At 39.1% G+C, this 24563-nt stretch overlaps 1 protein-coding gene across 1 annotated transcript in view; it reads left to right on the top strand.

The window, feature by feature from the left end:
- Positions 1-24563, top strand: part of ZNF407 (zinc finger protein 407) — a 354410-nt gene that overhangs the window by 197206 nt on the left and 132641 nt on the right. Inside the window, exons 5-7 of the mRNA XM_054164093.1 lie at positions 7713-7879; positions 12849-12932; positions 22167-22287. Coding sequence (XP_054020068.1) covers positions 7713-7879; positions 12849-12932; positions 22167-22287 — 372 coding nt within the window. The remainder of the gene's footprint in view (positions 1-7712; positions 7880-12848; positions 12933-22166; positions 22288-24563) is intronic.

Below are 24563 nucleotides of genomic sequence, written 5' to 3'. Positions count from 1 at the left end.
TTAAAACATAGGAACTATTTCCTCTTTGTGAAGCAGGAAGCAATCACTGGTATCAAGGTGGCAATAGTTTTCAGTTCAGATACTTACCTTGTTTTCCCTTCTATTTTCAAAATATATTGAAGGAGCTTTCTAATATCCTTGAAGACAAATAATGGTTCAATTGAAAGGAGACATTGATAAAGACAAGTTTTGCTTTAACATTTTTGAGATGTCCTGAGGATGTAAGTGACATTTTGGCATAACCTTTGGAACATACATGTGACCAGCAGGACACAGGAGGTGATTCTTCCTTGCTACTCTGCTCTTGTGTGACCCCACCTGGAGTACTGTGCCCAGTTCTGGTGCCCCCAGCATAAGAAATACGTGGATCTGCTGGAGTAGGTACAGAGGAGGGCTAGAAAGATGATCAGAGAGCTGGAGAACCTCCCTTATGGGGACAGGCTGAGACAGTTGGGGCTGTTCAGCCTGGAGAAAGGGAGGCTCTGGGGAGACCTTAGATCAGCCTTTCAGTACCTGAAGGGGGTCTACAAGAAAGCTGTGAAGGGACTTTTTACAAAGGCTTGGAGTGATAGGATGAGAGGGAATGGCTTTAAGCTTGAGGGTAGATTTAGACTAGATATTAGAAAGAAATTCTTTGCAGTGAGAGTGGAGAGACCCTGAAACAAGTTGTCCAGAGGCATTCAAGGCCATGTTGGATGAGGCCTTGAGCAACCTGGTCCAGTACAAGGTGTCCCATGCCAGGGGGATTGGACCTAGATGATCTCTAAGGTCCCTTCCAACCTAAACCATTCTATGAATCTATGTATCTAAAGGTAGTTGCATCTCACTTTCTTTAAATGTGTAGATATTTGATAGCAGAATCTCTGTTTAGGACCATGAAGATCCTAGTGATTTGAATCCAATCTTCTAAATTCCAGTACAGTGTATACTGCTTTTGAAAAATAGAGACCTGTCTTTACAAACACATAGAGGAATGCCATTCAGTTTGGTACAGACTGAATTACAGTGGGGGTTTTTTTTGTGGGCTTTTTTGTTTGTTTGTTTGTTTGTTTCTGCCTCTGAATGCCACCAAGTATTTGTGCTTATGTAAAGTACACTGTAGAGTATTTGGTCAAGTGATTAATTTTCTTCTACAGAATTCAAAATCTTCCATAATTTCCCACCCCCCCCCAATCTAATGTAAACTGATATGATTTTATAGAATAATTTCTGGATGAGCCAAGCTTTTTCTGAGGTAAAAACATTGCTGCATGCACTGTAGTCATGACTGAGAAATTTATGATGGAGAGCAACTGATAGGGTAATTGAACTGCAAAAAACCCCTTTGCCTATTTTATAGCACTGCTCCATTAGATTGTGTTAAGGCAGGGTTTCTCTTCCAGCATTGTGTTCTAGAGTTCTCGAGGCAAAGAAAAAAAGTGTTTGAATGAAACTGTAAGTTTTTATTGGTATAAAAGCTTTGGAATCACTACTATTACATACAGATGTTCAGGTTTTTCTACATTATATATTTGTCCTAGTAAAAACTCATAGAGTAGTGTTAATGAAACATACCTTTATGTGCATTAAACAGTAGGCTGTGACACTATTTTAAGTGATTCTATGTTATAAAAAGCTCTGCAGCAAGATTAATGTTAGAAAATTGACAGAATATTATAACACTTTGGATTATGGTAAATTTAAAACTTTCCATTATGCCTTAATGAATACGATGGGAATCATGAGGCTGTGTCTGGTGCTTGCATCATGTCTTTCAGCTGGCTCATAAGGCTGTTTTTCTCACATAAAGTAACTTTTAGTCCTACTTTGTTTGTACTTGATAATGTTTTTCAATGTTTTTAATTTGGAAGATACAGATTTAAAGTGTGCTTCTATTCTGAAAAGCAATGATGTTTAAAATAGTAGCAGCAACCTCACCAGGATCACTGCCTATTTGCATAGGCATAAATGCTTGGGAAAACACCAAGACTACATTTTAACTACATTTCTCCTCAAAATGCATTGCAGAGTCAGGAGAGATACTGAAGAATAAGGTGTGTGCTCCTCTAGCTTGTAAATCGCCAGTGGAATTGTTAACCAACCTGTAGCTACAGGCCTACATTTTCCTCTACTATGCTGATTCCTTGAAGGCAACAGGCCAGTTTTGTCACTTCTGTGACAGGGTATTCAGCTCAGTGTGTTAGGACAGGTAAATTTGAAATTGGTGATATTTCAAAGCTGAAGCAAAGGTCAGAAATTGATGCACGTAGCCTATTGCTGATGTGCAAGTCAGACAGAACAATCCGAGAGTTGAGGTGATGGCAGTTGTGAAAACACTTTTTTTTTCCCTCAGAGCTGAAGAAATGAGTGCTGATAGCTGCAGAACCCCTCAGTGCCACTTCTGAGGACTTTTCAGAATGTGATGTAGTCAAATTTTCAGGCCCATTGGAAGGAGTGGGTTGAATGTACCATAATTTTCATTGGTTTGATTTTTGCATAAGTGTGATATAACACTTCGCACATTGCTCTGTTTTCCAAAAGGCATTTTGGTTTCAAGGCACAATTCACAGAATTGTCAGGGTTGGAAGGGACTTCAAGGATCATCTAGTTCTAACATCCCTGCCATGGGCAGGGACACCTTCCACTAGATCCGGTTGCCCAGAGCCACATCCAGCCTGGCTTTGAAAACCTCCAGGAATGAGGTTTCCACTGCCTCCCTGGGCAACCAGTTCCAGTGTCTCACCACCCTCATGGAGAAGAACAACTTTAATGTCTAATCTAAATGTACCCTCCCCTAGCGTGGATCCATTCCTGCAATCCTTCTCTGAAGAAAACTGTTTTTTTTCAAGCTCTCCTTTGCTAGGTACTCAATTATCTACTATTTTATTTTTAAATGCTTAACACAGATACAGTTTAGTGGTGAAATTACACTTTGAAATTTATATGCATCTTTCAACAGCAGGTTGTGAGTCACCAGAATAAAGCTTTGATAAATTCTTCAGACTTCAAGAACTAAGAGAAATTTATTTGCTTGTTGGATCTGAGGTTACTATATAAGGTCATGATCCAGTTTTGGTAGTCTGCAGAAATGGTATGTAGTTCAGAGTTGCTTTTAAGTATGTTGCACAGCTTCATCCTACTGCTGTAGCTGCAAGACTGTTGAGAGGAAGAATATTTCCTTTCTGTACCTGTGTTTATGTTTCTGGTAGATGCTTATTATGAAAATGTGATGGAATCAGTATAATTACATCATCAATATCATCTGTATAGTCTTTGTATAGTTGTATTTGAAGTAATAAGTGTCTGGATTTAATGCTTAAAAATTACAATGAAAAATTTTAAGCCCCTTTGCTGCCCATTCACACCCCCCCTTAATTTTGAATTTTTCAGGTCATGAAAATGCAACTTTCCATCCAGCTTCAGGCCCCAGGATCTATATGGTTTCCAGTGCAGACACTGTAAAATTGATGAACATCAACTGTACTTGGTTTCTATGTAACCATACTGGGAAAATATATTATCACAAAAAATATAATATCACAGAAAATACAATATCATGAAAAGGAAAGAGCACATACACTTCATGTATGCTAATTTTAGGCACACAGTGTATTTTTGAGTGAAATTTCATTTTTCTTATGATTTGGGATACCCTTGTTGGTTTACTATAAATGTTTCAATATGAATATTATGGATTAGGAGTAGGAGGTTTTAAGTAGCATCAAGGAAGATGGCAAAAATGGGTGCTAAGGTAGAGGACTCTGAGATGACTGAATGCTGGATCAGGAAAAGGCCAGATAATGTGGAGACAGATGAGCTGATGAATTGTGGTATAAGCTTTCAGCCAGAATTGTGAGTTTAACATGGCATACATTAGGTTTCTTGCACTGTCATCAAATTTTGGTGAGATCTGAGGCAGTCCTCAATTCTTCTGTTGGTTCAGGTAAAGGCTAGCCGTTGCGTTTTTATGAATGGTGGCAGAAATTTACGTTGGTCAGAAGTGTGCTGTGTGATATCACAACTAAACCAGAGCTCAGTGTATGAGTTACTCTCCCAAAAGTTAAAAATTTGATGCAAGAAATTTCTGTGAAAAGCATTCTGCAGGACAAAAGCCTTCTCCACCAAATGATGCTTGGCCATCCTGCATGTTGAGTGAACCAGGATCACTATGAAAATAACCAATCCCTGTGATTGCCCATTGGAATGGGCTGCCTGGGGAGGTGGTGGAGTCGCCATCATTGGAGGTTTTCAGGAGAAGACTTGATGGGGTGCTTGGTGCCATGGGTTAGTTGTTTGGGTGGTGTTGGATTGGTTGATGGGTTGGACGCGATGATCTTGAAGGTCTCTTCCAACCTGGTTTATTCTATGTATTCTATGTATTTAGGAGGAGACTTGATGGGGTGCTTGGTGCCATGGTTTAGTTGATTAGATGGTGTTGGATGATGGGTTGGACTCAATGATCTTGAAGGTCTCTTCCAACCTGGCTAATTCTAATTATTCTAATAACTCTGGGTGGACACATTTATTTGAATTCTTTGTAAACCACACTGCTGCTGCTGCCACCAACCAGCTTGTGACAACAGGCAATGCTACATCCTCTTCTTTAAGGAACCATGAGTGGGTGCAAAACACCAGGAAATCAGCAGTGCAGCTGTTGTTACCTTGTGCTTGAGGAAGACCATTCAACATATGTATGAAAATACAAACATGCTGTCATAAACTTTGACCAGTACTTCTTGCATTAAAATCTGTTGCAAATGTTGGAAGTGAGCAATAGAAACCTGTTAAACACGCTCAAGTCTCAGAACACTCAGAAAAAAAATATGTCTGATTAATTTAACAATTGTTTTTTTTAAAAAAAAAACATAAATTGAAGTATCTAAGCTGCTCTACTGTCTCTGAATATGAGACTGATAGAAATCACTATTACCACTGAAGCCTCATGTGATCTTTTTCTATCTCCATTTAAGGAGACAAATAAAGAAGGAGAATGAAAAAGGCGGGGGGGGAGGAAAAAAAAAAAAAGAGAATACAAATATAAAGGTAGCTTAAGAAAGGTCAGAAACCCTATTTGGACTGCTACCAAAGGCACACACAGGGGTTAGTTAGAGATAGAGTTGCAGCTTTAATTCTTATTTTTCTGGCTTTTGTCACTTCAAAGACAGACTCTCAGTGTTATTTTAACATTTTTATTGTGTGTGAATAATAGAGTACACATTGAGGTTCAATAGGTGCAATACTGTTAAATGTACGTCTTGGTGGATTTAAAAATGAGGGATTTATTTTGTCATTCATAAAGTTGTAATACAGTCTGGAGAAACTATTTGTTAAAAGATAGCATCTAGTTAACCTGCTTATTTATTTCTTGTAGTAGAAGGTTAGATCCACAATAAATACATGAGGAAATAAGTAGATAGGGGAATTTATCTTAGAAATAAGATCCCTGTCACGCTTTTGAAATGTGAAATGCATGAAGACCTGTCAAGGAGATATACAGACATGATATTTTTTTACTGTGCATTTGGAAGTATTTAGCTATATTTGTCATTCGCTAGTGCCACTAAGCAGTGATCAAGTGATATAGTAATTTGAGTCTGTTTTCAGTTCAGCATATATATATATATTTTGTTACCTTTTTTTTTGGCTTTAGGATATAGCAGAACTGTACACAAGCCTTCTTTATCTTTCAGTCTCTGTGAAAATAGTTTCTAGGGGAAAATTAGCATTTGTTTAAATAGGTTGCTTAACTTAGATAATTCATTTTTAAGTATACCCTTTAAAGAAATCTTCAGTTAGCTATATTATACATACATTAAAATTGCTATATTTGTACAGCAGTTTGGGGAAAAAAACCTAACGAGTGCAAATTATGGTCTTAATATATTAAAACATCTAGTTTTTTTCCATAGATTATGGGCAGTGGCATATCTGATTTTATTAATTTTCTTGTAACTTGCTTGAAATAATGCATCTTTTCTAAGACTGGATAAGATGGACCTCACAATGGAAACAGAGGAAAAAACAGTCCAGACAAGTGAAAACATGGCCATTTCTTAAGCTGTCAGAGTTGCTCTTTGAAAATGGTGTAGTTATCATCACATCAGACAACCAATTCTTACAAAAACATCACTCAATATTCTGAAATCTACCAAATACTTCGCTAAATATTTTAAATGGGAAAACCCTAGTTCTAGTTGTATGAAGGCCAAATGAACTGTCCTCTCTGGTGTTGGGAGGCAAAAGAAGTGAAATCTATACTCTCCTTATAAGCCTGACCTATTGACACCCTGGTCATCTCTCTCTGTCATCACCTCTTGACCTGCACTGCATCTGCATGTCCTCTGCAGAGCACAGACTCTTCTTGCAGCACCTCTGCCTGTATGAATTTTTCCCAGATAAGAGAGATTTTTTTTTGTTGTTGTGTAATACTGAACACTTAAGTAACAGCAGCAGTGTCAGAGTTTAGATTGTGGGTTTTTTTTCCACTGCTGCTATTGAATTAACAGGAGTGTAGCAATAACCCCGCAGTGTGCTTCCATACCTACTAAATAAGTAAACTCACATGTATGATGAGGCTGAGCTGATTACCTTGGTATTAAAGCTTACCTGGTGCTTTGCATTGTCTCCATTGAGATATCTCTGTATACACAGTCATATTTGCTTGATACCTTTTTAGGGAATTCCTCTGGTTTTGTATCTCCAGGTTTTTATATATTTGTATAATTATTTCTTTTTCTTAGCGGGGAGACTAATTTTATTCCTGCAAAACATGACGAAACATTAAAACTGCCTTGGAAGACAATAATAGAAGTTTATTTGTGGCTTATAGCTCTGTGTTGATTTTAAAAAAATTGCCAGCTTAAAAATTCACATCATATTTGAGGCAGCGAGGCACAATGCGAAGGTGCAGCCTGGTGTTGACAGAGCAAAATGCGAAAGAGGGACAAAGCCCTTTCAGTTGCAGTATTACAGCTGTAAAACACAAACATCTGAATTGTGGCGTCTGCTTTAACAAAAATCACAGCATGAAAACCTAGACATGAAACAAGATTTCCTTAGATTTAGGCTGGCTTTGCGTGCTTTTACGAAGTTATCTGGCAGAGCGAAGGAGCGCGGTGGCTCTGCTCAGCAGAATGAATTGCCTTTTCCTCCCTTCCTTGCCACGACTGGGATCTTTTATGTTTCCTGTGGTAGCACTGGGGAGGAGAAGGCATTATCAGAAAACACTTACTTCAATTTCTGCAGCCCCTTTTAAAAACTGCATTTTCGTTTCGAAGCAGTTTTTGTTTATTATCGCAACAGCGTTATTACAAGTAGTATTTCAAGCCAGCAAGGCAGCAGCAGCAGCAGCAGCATGGCACCGAGCAGTGTGAGTGTCTGAGTAGTTTAGTATGGATAGCTTTTCATTTAGCCTTTGCTCTGACAGCCCGTGCCCTGGATAAGTGGTGTGGGCCTGCACAGGTGAAATCTATTCTCACATTTGCCTCAGGGGTGACTGGACTGTAACAGAATTTTTCAAACCCGTTGGGCCCAACCGCAAAGCAGAGAATAAATGGCTGAAGTGCCAGGCCTCGACAGAAAAATCAATGCCTGGTTATACAGACATGACAGACCCGGTCTGCAATTCTCTTCACGAAAGTCTATGCATTTACCATGCTTCGGGTTAAAAACATGCTCCTTTGCTTGCTTTGTCCATGTAAGGGCTTTTAATTCCTCCTCTCTTGCCTACCCAGGAAATTTACATGTCACCTGTGTGACAGGAGCTTCACGGAGAAGTGGGCGCTGAACAACCACATGAAGCTGCACACAGGAGAGAAGCCATTCAAGTGCATCTGGCCCACCTGCCATTATTCTTTCCTCACAGCCTCTGCCATGAAGGACCACTATAGGACTCACACAGGTTTGAAACGTGTTTCTCCCTAAGGCCATGGGAGCAGGATGAGGTCGGGATGGTGAAGGCAGAAAGGGAGCAACTGTTGCCGTGCCAGTTAGTAAAGCCATATCATTGTTGGAGGCTGCCTGCCTCTGCTTTTTGTTCTTGCCCAGCCAGAGTAGGGGATGAGCGTGCCACGGCCTGAAATTAGGGTTTTGACATCTGAGTTTGGCTTAAATTGAGCTTCTGGAATGATCATTAAAACACAACTCATTTCTGTAGCAAAGTAAAACATGTAAAAGTACACGTCATCTTAGCAGTGTCTGTGATAATCCTTCAGTTATCAATTAAACAGTGGATAGAGCTGCTGGCAACTAAACCCAATCAGGTTTTATGTAAAGAAGCTCAGTTAACTGAGTACAGGTGCAGAAGAAGCGGCAGAAGTAATAAGCTCTTCAGCACTTGTTATTTTTAATAGGAATCCTCTTCTCTCCTTGCAGCCTTTGTATGTGTGTGGCACTGTACGCTGAAGTAAAATACCCTCTGAAATACAGGTTTGATTTTCTTCAGAGAACCACAATTACTAAAAAAAAAATTTAGATTTGGTGATGTATTTCAGATGGGTCAAGTGAGCATTTTTGTAAAATATGTATTTAAATTTAATTGATTTAAGCTATACAGAACCTTTAGCAAGGGAACAGGCATTGTTAATTCTAGGTTTGAAGTTAAATAAAATTTTAGCTGTGACAAGTGCAGTGTCTAGAAAATAAGTGCCTGTGAAATATGCCGAAGTCCTTAAAAATACCATTCAGTGCTAATAACAGTAAATATCATTTTTCATACAACCAATATGTGACATTGGTTTCAGAAGAAATAAATGTATGGAATGCAGATTTTGAAATTCTATTAGGCTTCATATAATTATAGTACATAAAGAAAAGTGGTATAAGGTTGACATTACATTATCTGAGCTCTTCTAGGAACTTAGACATGTGCGGTTGGGAAAGTGAAAAAGAGACTTGGAAAAATCATTCTGTACTTAAAGCCTGGCCATTTTCTCACAGAGATCAAATGCAGTGTTTTAACTGGAAATAAAAACATTTGTTTATTTTTCCAAAACAGATCCTTCCCCATTTTGTAAAAATCTGTGCTGCAGCTTGAAATTGTAGGTTAAAAGTTCCTCCAAAGCTGTTTGTGGGAAGCCCAGGCCTCCTTAGCTTCTTTGACAAGGGTGTTGACGATTTAAGGTCTCCAGCCTGCCCTGAGAGATCACTTATATCGAACAGCAGATGAAAAGCCAGTGCAGATGTAATTTATCGTCGGCGTTTCCTTCTAAAGAATAATTGTGGAGACTTGGCTAGATCAATAATATGGATTTTTGTTGTTAGGTCTTGTAGTCTGCACCATAATGAGAGATAGGGGACAGTGGCTGTTTTCTAATAGAAAATAAAGGATTGGTTTCCGTGTCTTTCTACATTTGAATGCAAAATGGCACACTTGAAACTAATTCAAGTTGTTAAGAAAAGGGTCATTTTCTATTGCATTTCTGCTATCATACAAACATGGCAAGTTAGATCAGCCTCCTGTACAAGAAGTGAAATATTGCCATTGCATTTTCCTAAAAGTTTAAAAAGTCACAAATTTTGAAGTTGGAATGATAAAATTGTTAAGCATATCCAGAAGAATGTAAAATACATCTGTGTATCAATAAATACATGACTATAACATCAAATGAAATATTATGTGTAGATATGAGGATTTCAACCCACATCAAGCTTCAGGCTAAGAAATAGTGTGCAGTTGAACTTCAAGTCACAGGTGATGAAGTTTTCTCTGTGTGTTTGTGTGGATATGTATTTAGTGCATATGCCATGAGACGTACAAAAGTAAGGTAATGTAGTCATTAGTATGTCTGAAAATGATTGTTGCAGAAAATCAAATGCATCACCACCTTTCCTGAGCTGAAAAAAAGGGGCCAAATCTTCCCTGGTCTCCTGTTTTCAAATCCAAAGCCTCAGTGACTCCCTCAAGAGCCCTGCCTTCATCTGACCTAGAGGAATATTTAACTGGCAAATCATTTTATAGGATAGATCAATTTCCCTATTTTAAAGCTGTTGAGTGCTTTTGAATCATTTCTCTGTGGCTCAAAAAGCTGTTCAGAAGGCCCAAATATAAACTACCCAGTAAATCCATGAGCTTGCAAAGATGCTGTGGGTACTCTGTGTCCTCATTAGTGTATGAAGCTGCAGGCCATACTTGAAGTCTGCTGCTAGATGTTAAACACAACATGAGCTAATTTATGACAATATATAGATGATGAGAAATTTCTTAGTAGGCATGGAACAGCATTTAACATTAAAGTGTGAATTTTATGCTAGGGTGTTAGGCATTACAGCTAGTTAGAAAGATTTATATTTTAAATTGATTAATTAATTAAATTAATATTTAATTATAATTAAGCATTATGTGTAGTCCTTCTATTCCTTTTCTTTGATATTTTGATGAATTGAAGTGCTACATGCTGATGATCCTGATTAAAAAAAAAATAAAAAGAAAGAGAGTATGCAGAAATCTCTGTGTAACAGCTGGGTATAACCTCAGCAATAATATTACTGCCAAACATTTTTGCAGTAAGTTCAGACTTTTTTATATCATTCTGCAGATCCATATTCTTCATCTGACAGTTAGGATGGGTCTCCATTCTACTTTTTCTGGTTTTGTTTTTTGATTTTTTTTTTTTTTAATTATTATTTAATAATGACTACAGATAGCTAGAGCTGAGTCCTAAAAAGAGGCACTGAAATTATTTTGCACCCTAGATACTGTCTTGAGATACTCTCATCAACAGACCAAATTTTCCAAGGAGACCAAAACCCTGCAAAATTTCAGTCTGCTCTTGTTCTGGCTTGAGCTGGCAGTGCAGGACAGAATGAAGAATTTACCCCAAAGGAGTAAGTAAAAGCACTCACACAGAACTAGAAGTTAAATAGAAATAATATTTACAAAAGTAAATATAGTACAAAAGGCATTAAGGGAAGAATATATATACAATCAGAATTGGTGATGGCCTAGCCCTGTTGCGTGGCAGAAAACAGATTCCCGCCAGCCAGGCCTCCCTCTCACACAGCCGAAAGCAAAAGCACCAGCTGATAGCCAAAATGCCCAGAGCCAAAAGAGAGCTGACCAGAAGGTCTGCTCCTTGTATAGGAATAATACAGGAAAGGGAATGGGATAACATATTACAGTATCCAATGCCTCCCCCTTGAGAACTGTCACCCCTTGGGGGAATTTCATCTTTATGGTATACCAGTTAATCCTTAACCTGCAACAGCTGTTTTTGACCACATTTGGGTGCAGAAAATAGCAATACACTGTTTGCTTTATTCTGAAATGGAGATTAATATGTGCTGATCACATTTTGTAGCCTAGCTACTGGTGGATGTTAATCAGCCTTTCTATGATTCCATTTTAGAGGCAGATTTCGGTTCAAATTGCCTTGGAAACTTTGAAGGATTGTCTTGCTTGGAAACTTTAAAGGATTTTCTTTCTTTCTGGTAGCCCAGGGATTCCTGCATGGCAGTAATTGGTGGGGAACTGGGGTTTGCCTGGGAAAGTCACAGGTGGGAGAGGACAGCTGGTTTCTGCAGTGCTCTCTGGGGGAGCTCCCACTCATGAGATAGTCTCCTGTTTATATTGATGGCATCCAAAGTTAACCAAGGCACGCTACGCTTCCAGGAAGCCCATGTATTAGTGTGCCTGATTAGGTGGGAATAAACATGGAAGTTTTCATCCCTCTGTCTTCACAGGAAGACTTGGTAATTTGACACCTGACCTCTTAACCCAGCCATCTTTTGTAGAAACTACATTTTCTTCCCCACAGGGAAGAATTTGAAGGAGACTGTTAGTGTCAATGAATTCAGCATCATTGCCCCACCAGCCCCCTCTATGCTCTTACTGGAAAAGGAGACAATGTGGCTCCAGATGACTAATGCAGTTTGGGGTTTTTGGGGTTTTTTAAAATAATTTTAATTTTAGGCTTATCTTAAGTTTCTGAGGTCTATATCTGAGGTTAGTGTTATTAATTTATAATGACCTTCTCTGTGGCCTTCATGGGTTGAGATTGCTGTGCATGTTAGTACATACTGAGTAAAAATATTGCTGTGAAATGATAGATTGTATTTGTAGAAAACAGAGCAAAATCCTAGCCTCTATTAAAAAAAAAAATGCTAAAAAGAAAGCATTTACACACTTTTAATGAGTGTCGAGCTTGCCAAAATCTCTCAAATTGGTCCAGAGGTTTGGAATGAAGAATTGTCATTTGAAGATGAACAATATGAGTTCTGCTGCAATTTCAGTAGCAATCCCCAGACCGGTTTTCTTTATCTCATGAAAACTTTAGAAACATAAACAGTGCTGAATTGCCACTGGAACTGAATAATGTGACTTTTATTGTTGCCTGGGCTCTACTGTATATTCAAAATAATTTAATACTTATTGATAAATAGAAGGTAACTAAAGTTGACTGTGATCGAGTCTGTTGAAAATTTCTCAGTACCCTTAATTTGTTGGTAAATTCAATATATTTTATTTAAGCAGAATCATATATACAATATATTAACTTTTTTTCCAGGCAATCTTTACTCAGCACAGAAAGGCCAGATGTATGGGAATTGTAAAAAATCAGGATATGCATAAAAACTGTTCAAGTGCATAAAGCAGCCCCATCTGGAAGACATCTAACAGAAATGAAGTTGTACAAAACCATTCCATTGATAATAAAGCTAATTTTTATGGGTCTGACAAGTATGTAATTATGTTCAGTGGTGCTTTTCAGATTTTATCACAGTCAATAAACCGCAGTGGTAATTTCATTCCCATTTGACATATTTACATGGAAACATTTGATTGGAGGAATTAGTAACCCTGAAAGCCTTGATAGATATGTTTTAATGATCTGTGACCTCCGCAGTCCCTCATCTGTTTATTGTTGCAACAGGCGAGAAGTCGTTCCTCTGTGACCTTTGTGGCTTTGCCGGCGGGACACGTCATGCCCTCACCAAGCATCGGCGGCAGCACACAGGTCAGTAAAGCTGTCTTTACTCTCTGCAACATTTTCTCGAGCAAGGGAGTCCCTCTACACTGGGGAGTAACGCTGGTCAAATAGCAGGCTACAGCACAAAGAATGCCTCGGCTCCATGCTGACTTTTTTTGGTCGTTTTTGTCAAATCGGTATGCCCAAAGTCTGCATCAAATCTGTTAGCTGGGAGTTTGAATAATTGTTTTGAGGAGATTGTGGGGGGCGTTATTTTTGCTGTTTTCTATGAAGGAAGTAGCATTGTAAAGACTGGCTTTCGTGTTTAAATGGATGCAAAGTCCATTTTTTTTTTTCTTTTCTTTTTTTTTTTTTTTTTCTTTTCCCAAGGCCCAAATAGATTACCTACTGTGAAGATTTTGCAAGAGTCTGCTAGAATGTCCCTGGGTGAAAATTAGAGACTACATATAGATTAATCCATTATTTTGGACTGAGACATAGTTGAAAGCTAGTGTTGTTTCAGTTGCCCTTTTGTAATTTTAAGATAGTTTGTAATTAATAGGTGCAACTTTAAGAGTTACCACATGGTTGGCATGTAAAGCAGGATTTCTCTCCCAGAATTAGTAAAGCTTTTCTACTGCCTAGTTATAAAAAATTAATATCAGATAAAATTAAATTGGTTTCTAGCTTCAGAAGACCAGAAAAAGTGTAAGTATTAAACATTTATTAATACCTTTTACCTTAATTGTGCTTTTCAGTAGTTCCTTGTAAGCATTTGATTATTTGAATAGAATTTGTCCAAACAGACACTGAAGTGTTGCTACTTAAGCCACTGTAGTTTTTGGTTTACTGAGTATCATAAGGATAATGTAATATCATTAGGAATTGCTGCATGGATTAAGTGACCATTGTCTAATGTACAGTGGAAAGAAATGGCTAACAAATGAGAAGCTGTAGTTGTTACATCATGAATTTTCCATGGATTATGTAAAGGAATCTCATCTGGAGATTTTATTATGCTCCCTGAATAAACTAACCTTGATTCAGGACATATAACATCTAAGCATGTATTTTTCTGGAGAGCAGCTACTCTCTTTCTTAAGAGCCTTTCCACCCATTAAGGCAACCGCATTTGGAAGACAATCTGATGCTTTCAAAAAGATGGGGTTTTCAGATTGAAATGGATGAGCTACACAAAAAACAAAAAGCATAAAAAATGAAGGGCCTAATTTTGCTTGCAAGTCTAACTAGTAGCCATACGTCCAGCAAGGAGCGTACATTTGTGTGAGGCTACAGCCACAGTCAGTTCTCATTCGCCTCAGAAAGTTTGCATTTTTAGTGTCCAAGAAAAGACATTTAGTAAACATAATAAATTCTCACAGTATTGCACTCTCTGAATGATAACAGGTGCAATTGCAACTTCTGGCATGGAAGTTGTGTACTTCAGTTGTAACTAACAGTTTCCATTTTTCTGAAGCTTTGTAGAATTTTCACATGTTGGCTGAAGTGTACCAAATGTAGGATAAGAATAGAAATGGCTTGGGTGTGGTTTTTTTTTCCTTTAGCAGAAATAAGTTATTGTTATCAACAAGATGGGAACTACCTCTTGTTTTTTCAGTGGCCTGCCATGTGGCGTGCTGGGGTCATGCATATGTCTAGGACTCATAGTCAGTGCAGCCATACAAATGGTAAACAGCCATTTCAGAGTGGAAAAGATGCTTATTCTTGTATTTACCCTTCAAGACTTTATCTATTGTATGAGTCCAGATCTAGTTCCTCAGAAAGGAGTTATTGGTTATATCTTTATATATTTGTATACATATAAGCAGATAGAAAAAATATATTGTTTCCTGGTTCATGTGCAAAATGAGGCTGAAAATGTGGTATGTTCCTGGTGAAAAGCTGACCAGGTTTCCAGTTGCGTCCTGCTCTTCTTTGCCAGTACAGACTTTTGTGCTGTGGTCACAGGGATTCGCAGCTTGTAGATTGTGAAGCTTGCACCTAACAGACATAACTTTGTGTCAGGACTGGAGGTTCGTTACTACTTTGCTATTAACTTTATACTCTACAGGACAGTATCTCAGAGGCAGAGTGATCTATCTTTTTGGTGTTTGTCTGCCTCTCTGACACAAACAATCAGAGGTGATTCTTTAGCAGAAAAATTATCTGCAGCTTCTATTTGTTTCAAAGAGAATGACACGATCCACCTTTGCCCACATTGGTGTGCTTACATGAGTTCCCTTTATTTTCATCCAGTGCACAACTTTATCTCAGTCCTTAGCTGCATTCACTCCTCTTTGTACCTGTGTTTTTTCTCGTGTCCCCAGTTGCACAATTTTCCCAGAGCAGAATGCCAAAGCAAATTACAATCAGGTTTGAAAGGGATAGGTATCAAAAATAGTCTAAATGGCTTAAATAATTCCCTACTGTAATACAAGCTGTCTAGGGGTCTGACACAGAACATCTTCCAATCCAAGATTTACTTCTATCACCTGTCAGAGACCCTTGATTCAAGGGCAAATGAGCAAATCCTCACATGTAGTTGAGGAGTCTTAACTGGTTTAACAAGCCTCCTCTCATCCCAGCCTCAAGGCCCGAGGTGTCCTGACACCCCAGAGAAATGTTCAGCTGCTGATAGATATTTGACACAAGAGATGACTGCCTGTAGGACCAGCCACTTAGGCTTTTAGTGCTCTCAATTCTGGTATTTCTTACTCTGTTCCTCTCTTTTCAGATTATATCATTTTTATGTACCTGGAGAAATACTTTTACCAGTGAGAAAATCAGTCTGAAGATAGGAAGATAAATGAAGTTGCAAATTTTAGTGTGAGGTGAATTTAGAATTAGTTAAATTCCATGAAGAATTTAAGTAATTATCTGAATTTTATAATTAAAGGGTAAATAGCCTCCACAGCACACACCCCCAAAGAAACATATAATAGTATGTTACTTAAAGGTTTTACCTTAGTCATGATCAATTAGGACTTGGCATAAGAGAAAATGAGCAAGGATAACTATTTCATAATTTTAAAATTACTCTTTTATGTTTTTGTTCTGGTCTCCTCCTTTGTCTGTCTGGCTTTAGGTATCACTATAGTTATTACCCCTTCTGCTTGTTTCCCATTAACCTCCATTTCCTGCTGTAGTAGCTGGCTCAGTCCAGCAGTGCTGATCTGTCACAGAATTTGTTCTCTTGCATGAAATTCTTTTTTTAGTGTTGGTTAGTACTCCTGCATATTGCAAAACTCCAATCCTCACCTTCTTCGCCAAGGCAGTCTACATTAGCTTCTTGTATGGTGGAATCTTTTTGGGGATCATAGAAGTACATTGCTGTAGCAGGGCGTTAGAGGGTGAGGAGACTTTGCGCAGCAGTTCTGTAAGTTACCCTGAACCTATGGAACATAAGAAGATTGTGTCTTTGTTCAGATAGTTTCATGAATTGTGGAAGATGGTAGCTTATATTATACAGATCACTGTTTGTATGGTCGCTTCCTCTGCTCACTCATTTCAGTCTTGCACTTCTCAAGACATTTATAGGTCAACATAATAAAGAAAGAAAATTTAATAATATATGTGTTTTTATCCAGATGAGTGACTCACTTTGTGTTTCTATTTCTCATGTGAACTGCTCTTTGACTTTAATGTGTAGTTACATTACTTGGCATTGAATTTAATGTATAATGTAGCTTCTTCCTTCAACTTCCCCACCACAGCTTAAAAAAATTATAATGTAGCACAGTAAAAAAGACTTACTACTCTTTTCAGCAAGAGGAGAGGTGGAATTTGAAGAGTATCTGTGATTTTTTTCCTTTTCTGCTTATGCCAGTGTTTGCAGCAGAGTTTGGAACTTGATTATAGCAAACCTGTGGCTAAAAATAACTCTAAAAATCTGGTTATCTTAAAACTTTCTCTCTACTTAAGAGAAATTGTCTAGTGGAAGAGTTTTCTTTCCCATTTATGAGTGTATAAATATCACTCATTTTTTACTATGGGAAAGCAACCCTATAGCATCTACAGGGTTTCTCATAAGAAAGCAAGTGATCAAGGTTGTACTTAATTTTATGTCTTAAATGAAAAAAAAAAAAGTTGACCAGACTTAAAGCAAACAGAATTTACTTTAATATACTTCAGGCTTCACTAGCCTTTAAGTGCTTCTCCAGGGAACAGCCTTAACAAAGACTAGAAATAGTTGGAAATAAGAAAAAAACCCTGTAACATGTAAACAGATGGCTGCATTTTGTGATCTGCTCATTCCTAAAGTCACATGAAACTTACAGCATTCTTTCTGTGCTGCTCACCACATCATGTGAAAGAGAAATAGGGCTAAAAGCAATAGTTTCTCACTGAGATAACTGGGGTAAGGGTTCTTCCACCTTACTACGATCTTGATTAGTTGTTTAAGACTTGCAAATTGAAGGTGCCATTTGATTTTTACTTTTTTCCCTTCACTGATGTGAAAGCTGGATCCTCTGCTGCACATTCATATAAATGCTGTATCTAATCCATAGGTAGAAATTATCTGGACAGTTATGAGTATAAATAAAAATTTCATTTTGCCATTCACAAATCAACATCTATCACCAGGATTTATACTCTGTGTTATTTCAGTTTCCCTTTAAAATGTACAGATTAAGTACATAGCTACACAGAGAAATTTATGATTGCAGTAGCGTATGCTCAGCATCCTAAAAAAAGCTTGTCCTCAAAGACAGAGAACTTGAAAGAGGTAAAATCAGAGAAAAGAGGCAGAAGGGAAGAAAAACAAAGCTGTAATTGGGAGGGGGGAAGAAGGGGAGGGAGGAGGAAAAGAAAAAAAAGGCTGAGATAGATGTTATAAGAATTTGGTTTAGTCATGAGGTCTGTGGTGACAGGTTGGACTTGATGGTCTTTGAGGTCTCTTCCAACCTTGGCGATTCTGTGATTCTGTGTGTGTGAATTGGAGAAACAAGAGAAAAGAGAAGCCTTAGTCATGATCATTTTAGAAGAGCAGAATAGGTAGAGCTGATGAGGCTAACTGGTTAGCAGCAGGTTTAATAACTGCTTTTGTAAAGACTGGTGTTCCCTATGGTCTGACCCTTTTACCGGTTGCTTTCCCAAACTTTGATTGTTGAAACTAAATTTTTCAATGTTTGGTGACTTAAACAACTGAGACACTTCAGAAGGTGCTTGCAGCGTAGTCGAAAGCCAAAACTACTTCTTTTTGAGCCACTGGTTAGGAAACACAGCTTGTTGAAAGTGCTTGTGTTAAAAAACAAAAGAAAACCCTTCCCCCCCAAATAGTGGATCCCTGAGCTTGGCATGTGTGTCCTCCCTTTTTTCCCCCACAGAGCTTGTTGATCATTTTGGGGCACATACTTCTGTTTCATGGGGTTTGTGGATAAAGTTAGAGATAATGAAGCACAGACAAGTCTTCTGTAATGGTAAGGTGGGGTTGGTTTGGGAGTTTTTACCCTTATTAATTTTTAAATACATAGATTTTGTTCTCACAGTATTGGATACAATATTTTATACTCATTAAATAGTATTGTTTAAAAATTACTGACAATATTTTTTTAGTTAGTGTTATTTCAATTTTCCATGAATTATATCCTTGACTGGGGTGAGGGAAAATCCTCCTGGGATACACAGTGGCAGCCTGTATAAAAATAAAATTTATTGCCTGAAATGTCTGAGGGCAGGAAATGGGTAAGGAAAACTGGGACACAAAGGCTGGTGAAGAGCATTCTGGCCCAGAGATAAGGCAGACCAAAAAAACCCTGGACTTAAGTGAGTAGGTCTGAGGAAGACTTAAACAGGTAAAAAGTACTGCTGCTAAGAGCTAATATGCTCTTCAACATGCCCCAACCCAAAGAAATAGCTTGCCTTCTTTTAGATTTTTTTGGCTGTGCCTATCAGCCTGGCTAATTTTCCATACAAATAAATAATTTTTCCCATGTGCAGCTGCTAAGAATTACAAGCCATGCTATGCTGTCTTTTCCCCTCCCAGTTTAGTTGGCTTTTGTTGTGAGGTAATTCTGTTATGTATTTTCTGTCAGGTGAGATTTACACATAGTCCACTTGACAGGAGCAGTTAGACACAAGGATTTCCTAAGGAGAAACTTCCTGGAGCAGCAGGCAAAGATTATAATTTTTCTTTGTGGTCACAAAGGATTTTGCAAGCCCTCCTGGCTTCTGTGGACCCTCACTTGTCTGTCAGCCTCACTGGCCCTGCCCCAGGAGAGCATCAGGCCTTTACCTGATGCATCCTCCCCTGAATGGCAAAGTACAAATCTCCTTTCAGTTCAGATCTGTGGGGTTTTTTACAAGGGGGTAAGTTGGCAAGGTTCTAATGCATTTTAAATGAAAGCAGTTAAAATAAGTATGTATGTTATCTAAAATACCTGTGGCTTTACTACTTCGGGTTGAAATTGTTGCTATCTCTTTTAATACCAGAAGATAAAATAAATCAGGCGCAAGAAATGTTCAGTTCAAGAACAGGTTACGTTGCTAGGGAGTCTATGGCCTCCCAGAGAGTTTAATTGAAGCAACAGCCAGTACCATTCAAGCTGCTGGGAGAGTCAGCTTCTCCAGAGCAGAGAGTCAGTCAGTGTCTGACAAGAAAACCCCATTTGGGGCAGGAAAGACATACTTTCTAGAAGTCTCAATTTGTCCAGCATAGAGGCTTCCACATTGTGTCCTGCCCCCTCACCTCTCCTTGTCCCATGAAACAATAAATGAAAAATAGTGGCTGGTATTCTCTGCAGCAGCTGCTAAAAGCAACTCTTTATGGAGCTTTCAGAAGCTGTTCAGTTGTCCTTCCATACAGTGTTACAGACACTGAGGATCTTGCATTTCTTTTTTTCTTGTGGGTGGAAGGAAACCCCAACGGTCTCCAAGAAGGAAAACTGTAGATTTGTCTCTCTTCTCAGAATTCTGGCAAGTCTCGAGTGTCTCAAGTAGGAAGTCTTGAGTGTCTCATGCTTTAAGCAGGCTGGAAAAAATCTGTCTTGGAGGCATTGCTGCTTGAGGATGGCCTTTTGCCATGTCTTCTGCTGGTGATGTGCCTCCTGCCAGTCTGAAAACCTGAAACAGTACCTGGTAAGAGTTTTGTGGCTGAATTTTGAAACCTCCTGTTATAGATCTCTGAATGGTCTACAAGGTAGGTGTCCATCTCTAGCACTTTTATTCAGTTATGGATGTTGATTCCTTATGGAGTCTTTAGGATAAATACTTCTGAAGGCTTGCACAATACAATCAAGATTGCATAAATTGAGAGCTGCTTTTTGTCTTTTCCATATAAAAAGAGAACTGATTCCTCCTTTAATGGTAACTGCATGCACCTGTAAGCCACGTGGGATTTTTTGGAGCAACCAGTTGGAAAACAGGATGCAGGTGCCTTAGCTAGGCATGAAATGGTGTGTAGCTCTCATGAGACTTTCTCTTCGTGTCTTCTACAGGGTGGAGCCCTCTGCTGGCACATAATTTATTAACTAGAATAACAGAATCACAGAATGTTAGGGGTTGGAAGGAACCTCCAGAGATCATTGAGCCCAACCTGCCAAAGCAGGATCAGCTAGGGCAAGGCCACACATGTGGGTTTTGAAAGTCTTCATATAAGGAGACTCCACAACCTCTCTGGGCAGCCTGTTCCAGTGCTCTATCACCCTCACTGTAAAGAAGTGTCTCCTCACATTGAGGTGGAACCTCCTGTGTTTTAGCTTGTACTCATTGTTCTTTGTCCTATCACTGAGCACCACTGAAAAGTGACTGGCACCTTCGTCTTGACACTCACCCCTTGCTAAGATCCCCCCTCAGACTTCTCTTCTCCAGACTATACAGCCCCAGTTCTCTCGGTCTTTTCTCACAGGAGAGATGTTCAAGTCCCCCAGTCAGCTCATGTCAAGCACCTCATCAACCAACACCCCCAAAGTCCTTCTCTGCAAGGCTGCTTTCATTCCACTTTCTGCTTAGCCTGTATTTGTGCTTGGAATTGACCTGACCCAGGTGTAGGACCTTGCATTTGCCTTGTTGAACTTCTTGAGGCAGGCATGGGCCAGCCTGTCAAAGTCCCTCTGGATAGCATCCCATCCCTCTAGTGTGTCAACCTCACCACACAGCTTGGTGTCAGCACATTTGCTGAGTGTGCCCTCAATGCCACTGTCCATGTCACTGACAGAGATGTAAAACAGCACAAGTCCTAGTACTGATTCCTGAAGGGCTTCACTCATCACGGGACTCCATTTGGTCATTGAGCTGCTGATCACAACTCTTGGAGAGTGGCCAGCCAGCCAGTTCCTTATCCACTGACTGGTCCATCCATCAAATCCATGTCATTCCAATTTAGAGAGCAGCACCCTGTGTGGGACAGTGTTGACTTTACACAACTCCAGGAAGATGATGTCAGTTCTTCTTCCCTTATTCACTGATACTGTAACCCCATCATGAAAAGCCACCAAATTTGTCAGGCAGTATTTGCCCTTGGTGGAGCCATGTTGGTTGCCACCAACAACCTCCTTGTTTTCCGTGTGCCCTAGAAGATCCTTCAGGAGGATCTGTTCCATTATCTTGCTGAGCAGTAGGGTCTTCCACGTTTCCCTTTTTGAAAATGGGGTTATGTTTCCCCTTTTCCAGTCAGTGGGAACTTCACCAGACTGCTGTAACCTTTCAAATATGATGGAAAGTGGCGTTCAAGTTCTGCTGCTGAAATTGGCCCCCTGTTCAGAAAAGATGCACAAGGGCAGAAAGATAGCAGGCAAGAGAGGAGGAATGGAGCACTGAGTTCTGGTTCATATCCTTAGACCTGGTTTATGTGTGTTATGTAATGGGTAAGATGAAAAATCCAGGATGAGAGACAAAGGCACTTTCCTCCTGGAGATGTTCCTTTCAAAGTAGGCAGAGAATACACACTTCAGAGTGATTTATTGCCTTTGATCTCCAACAGTGTTGCTTTCAGGGCTGTTCATGGGCCCAATTTCAACAGAAAATGTAGGGTGATAGGAACACCTGTCACTTGGTGGTAATATTTTCATGAAATAAGGCCTAGTAACATGCTTACCCCATTTCTCCTCCTTTCTGCTGCTGTGTAACACCACTTTGGAAATCAACTGGCAGGCGATCTGCATAAGTCATAGTAAGAATAATGTTTTGCAATAAGTAATAATTGCACTTGGAAATTTATTTTGTATTTTCAGGGTTTGTATGTACATGGACTAAAATCCATCTCAGGGGATGTGCAATTTAGACTTTTCTCCCTTTTCTGTCGATGAAAACTGATAATGCATATCTTCTCTTGTCACCTTCTAGGAGAGAAGCCATTCAAATGTGATGAGTGTAACTTTGCTTCCACAACCCAATCGCATCTGACACGACATAAGCGTGTCCATACTGGAGAAAAGCCTTACAGATGTCCCTGGTGTGACTACAGGTAATGAGTCATTAACTAAAGCATGATGAGAGAAGGGTTAAGGTGATCAGATGAGGTTCATTTGAAGTCACCAATAAAAATATATTGCCATTAAAACACCATCAGGGCAGCAGTAATTGAGTATTAAATTAGGAGCTAAATTTAAAAACTTAGTCTTTAGTATTTAGGTATTACTTTATAAAGAAAAACAAATGATGGGAAACCTTTTAGTGGTAACACTGCAGTGCTAATGTTGAGTGTTTGCCTCACAGCTGCTCTGGTGTCTGTTGGAATTCTCCATGGTAAGGCCACTTACCTGCATTGCCTTTTCAAATCAGTTGCAGTTTTGAAATTTTTCTCGGTTGAGTTGCAACCATTTCACCAAGAAAGAAAAAAGTCCTCTAAAAGGTTTAGCAGCCTAAATACCCACCAGACACTGATTAGAACAGGAAGCAACTGTAGTTAGTTACAGTGCTGCAAAGTCTTGTTTTTCTGCTTCAGTTTTCCTTTTCCTTCCCAGCCAGGGTGTTTAGATGAGAGTTTGCCATGTGGTTGGTTACATGGCAGAGTTTGTCATGTTGCACCACCAAGTGCCATCCTCTTAGTGTAGTATTATCAAAAGTCACATGAATGGGCAGTTAAGATGACTTTTCATCTTCATCCCATGTGCCTCTTGTTCATTATAGACTACTTATTGAATGATCTTCTGTTGCTTCATAAATGATTCCTTACTCATCTTAAACGTACGTTGATAATCGTGAATCCTTCTATACCTTACAGTGAGGTGGCTAATCTGTGTGTAGCATAAAAGAATCCATAGAAGTCATTCATGAGCAGTTTGCAAGAACTGATGTTTGAAAAGTTTTTTTTCAGTCAGGTGTATTTGCTAAGTGGCATATCATTATGTAATTAGATGCACACGCTGTGATGCATGCATGGAAGATGAGAAAGTTAAACATTTGGTAATACCACTACTGCATTTTTTATTTTATTTTAATGCTGAGAATACAACTTCAGTGCAAGTTTTATTGTTATTTCATAAAACAAGGTTATATAGCAAAGCCTTGCTGCTCTCATAATGCCTGGTTTCGCACTGTATGTGAGCTCCTTCACAGAAAGCTTCTGCGGTGACCATGCAGTTTCTGTCCAAAAATTTTTGTTACATTGTTTTGTGCTTGCAGAGCAAATGTTCTCTCAACTCTTTTCTATTGAGCACCCATTAAATTGCTGCCTAGAACTGCAGAGAACTAAATTTGATAACCTTGAGGGGGGCTTCTGTTCCTGAGCCACTGTCTTAAGAGTTCTCCTGCTTTTTCTTTCTCTTTTTCTCTCCCCCCCACCTTTTTCTTTCTCCTTTTCCTTTTCCCCTTTCCCTTTTTTCCCTTTCCTTTTCCTTCTCCCTTTCCCTTTTTTCCCTTTCCCTTTTTTCCCTTTCCCTTTTTTCCCTTTCCCCCCTTTCCCTTTCCCTTTCCCTTTCCCTTTCCCTTTCCCTTTCCCTTTCCCTTTCCTTTTCCCTTTCCCTTTCCCTTTCCCTTTCCCTTTCCCTTTCCCTTTCCCTTTCCCTTTCCCTTTCCCTTTCCCTTTCCCTTTCCCTTTCCCTTTCCCTTTCCTTTTCCCTTTCCCTTTCCCTTTCCCTTCATTCCCTTTCCCTTTCCCTTCATTCCCTTTCCCTTTCCCTTCATTCCCTGTCCCTTTCCATTCTTTCCCTTCTTTCCCTTTCCCTTATTATTATTTTTTCCTTAAGTTGAATAACTTCTGTCAGCTTCATCTAAGAAAGAGAGGTGGGTTTTGGTTTGTCAGAGTCATTGTGCTAAAAGGTCTCCGTTGAGTGAAATGAGAACATATAAGCAATAGTGTGACATGGCATGCTGCAGTGAAGATAAAAGAAGGGCTGTTCTTGCTGCATCTTTGAGGAGACTTAACCATGTGGTCATCCACTTTAATGAACCATCCCAGTTAGAAGGAATAGTCTTATGAGACAACTAGACAATGAGAAGTGGATAATGGTGGGGTTTTGCCCATGGCTTGAAGACCCTAGAGACTAGGAGCATTGCAGGTGTGAATGAGTTGTTTGGGCTGGTTACACACATGAAAGAGATGTAATTCTCTCATGCGGTATGACAAAATCCAGACTTTAATCATCTCTTTAGTGAAAGATGGGACATAATTTTTCTTTGGGTGGAAAGATTTCTGTAGAAATCTGTAGAAATTCCAAGAAAATACAAGGTTTTTTGTTAGCATTTTATTGTATTGGAGGTTATTAGAGGAGAAGCAAGTGTAACTTATTTTACCAGGAT

Source organism: Dryobates pubescens, chromosome 9 (assembly GCF_014839835.1).
Source record: "Dryobates pubescens isolate bDryPub1 chromosome 9, bDryPub1.pri, whole genome shotgun sequence".
Lineage (NCBI taxonomy): Eukaryota > Metazoa > Chordata > Aves > Piciformes > Picidae > Dryobates > Dryobates pubescens.
This window is presented reverse-complemented; position numbering and strand designations above follow the sequence as displayed.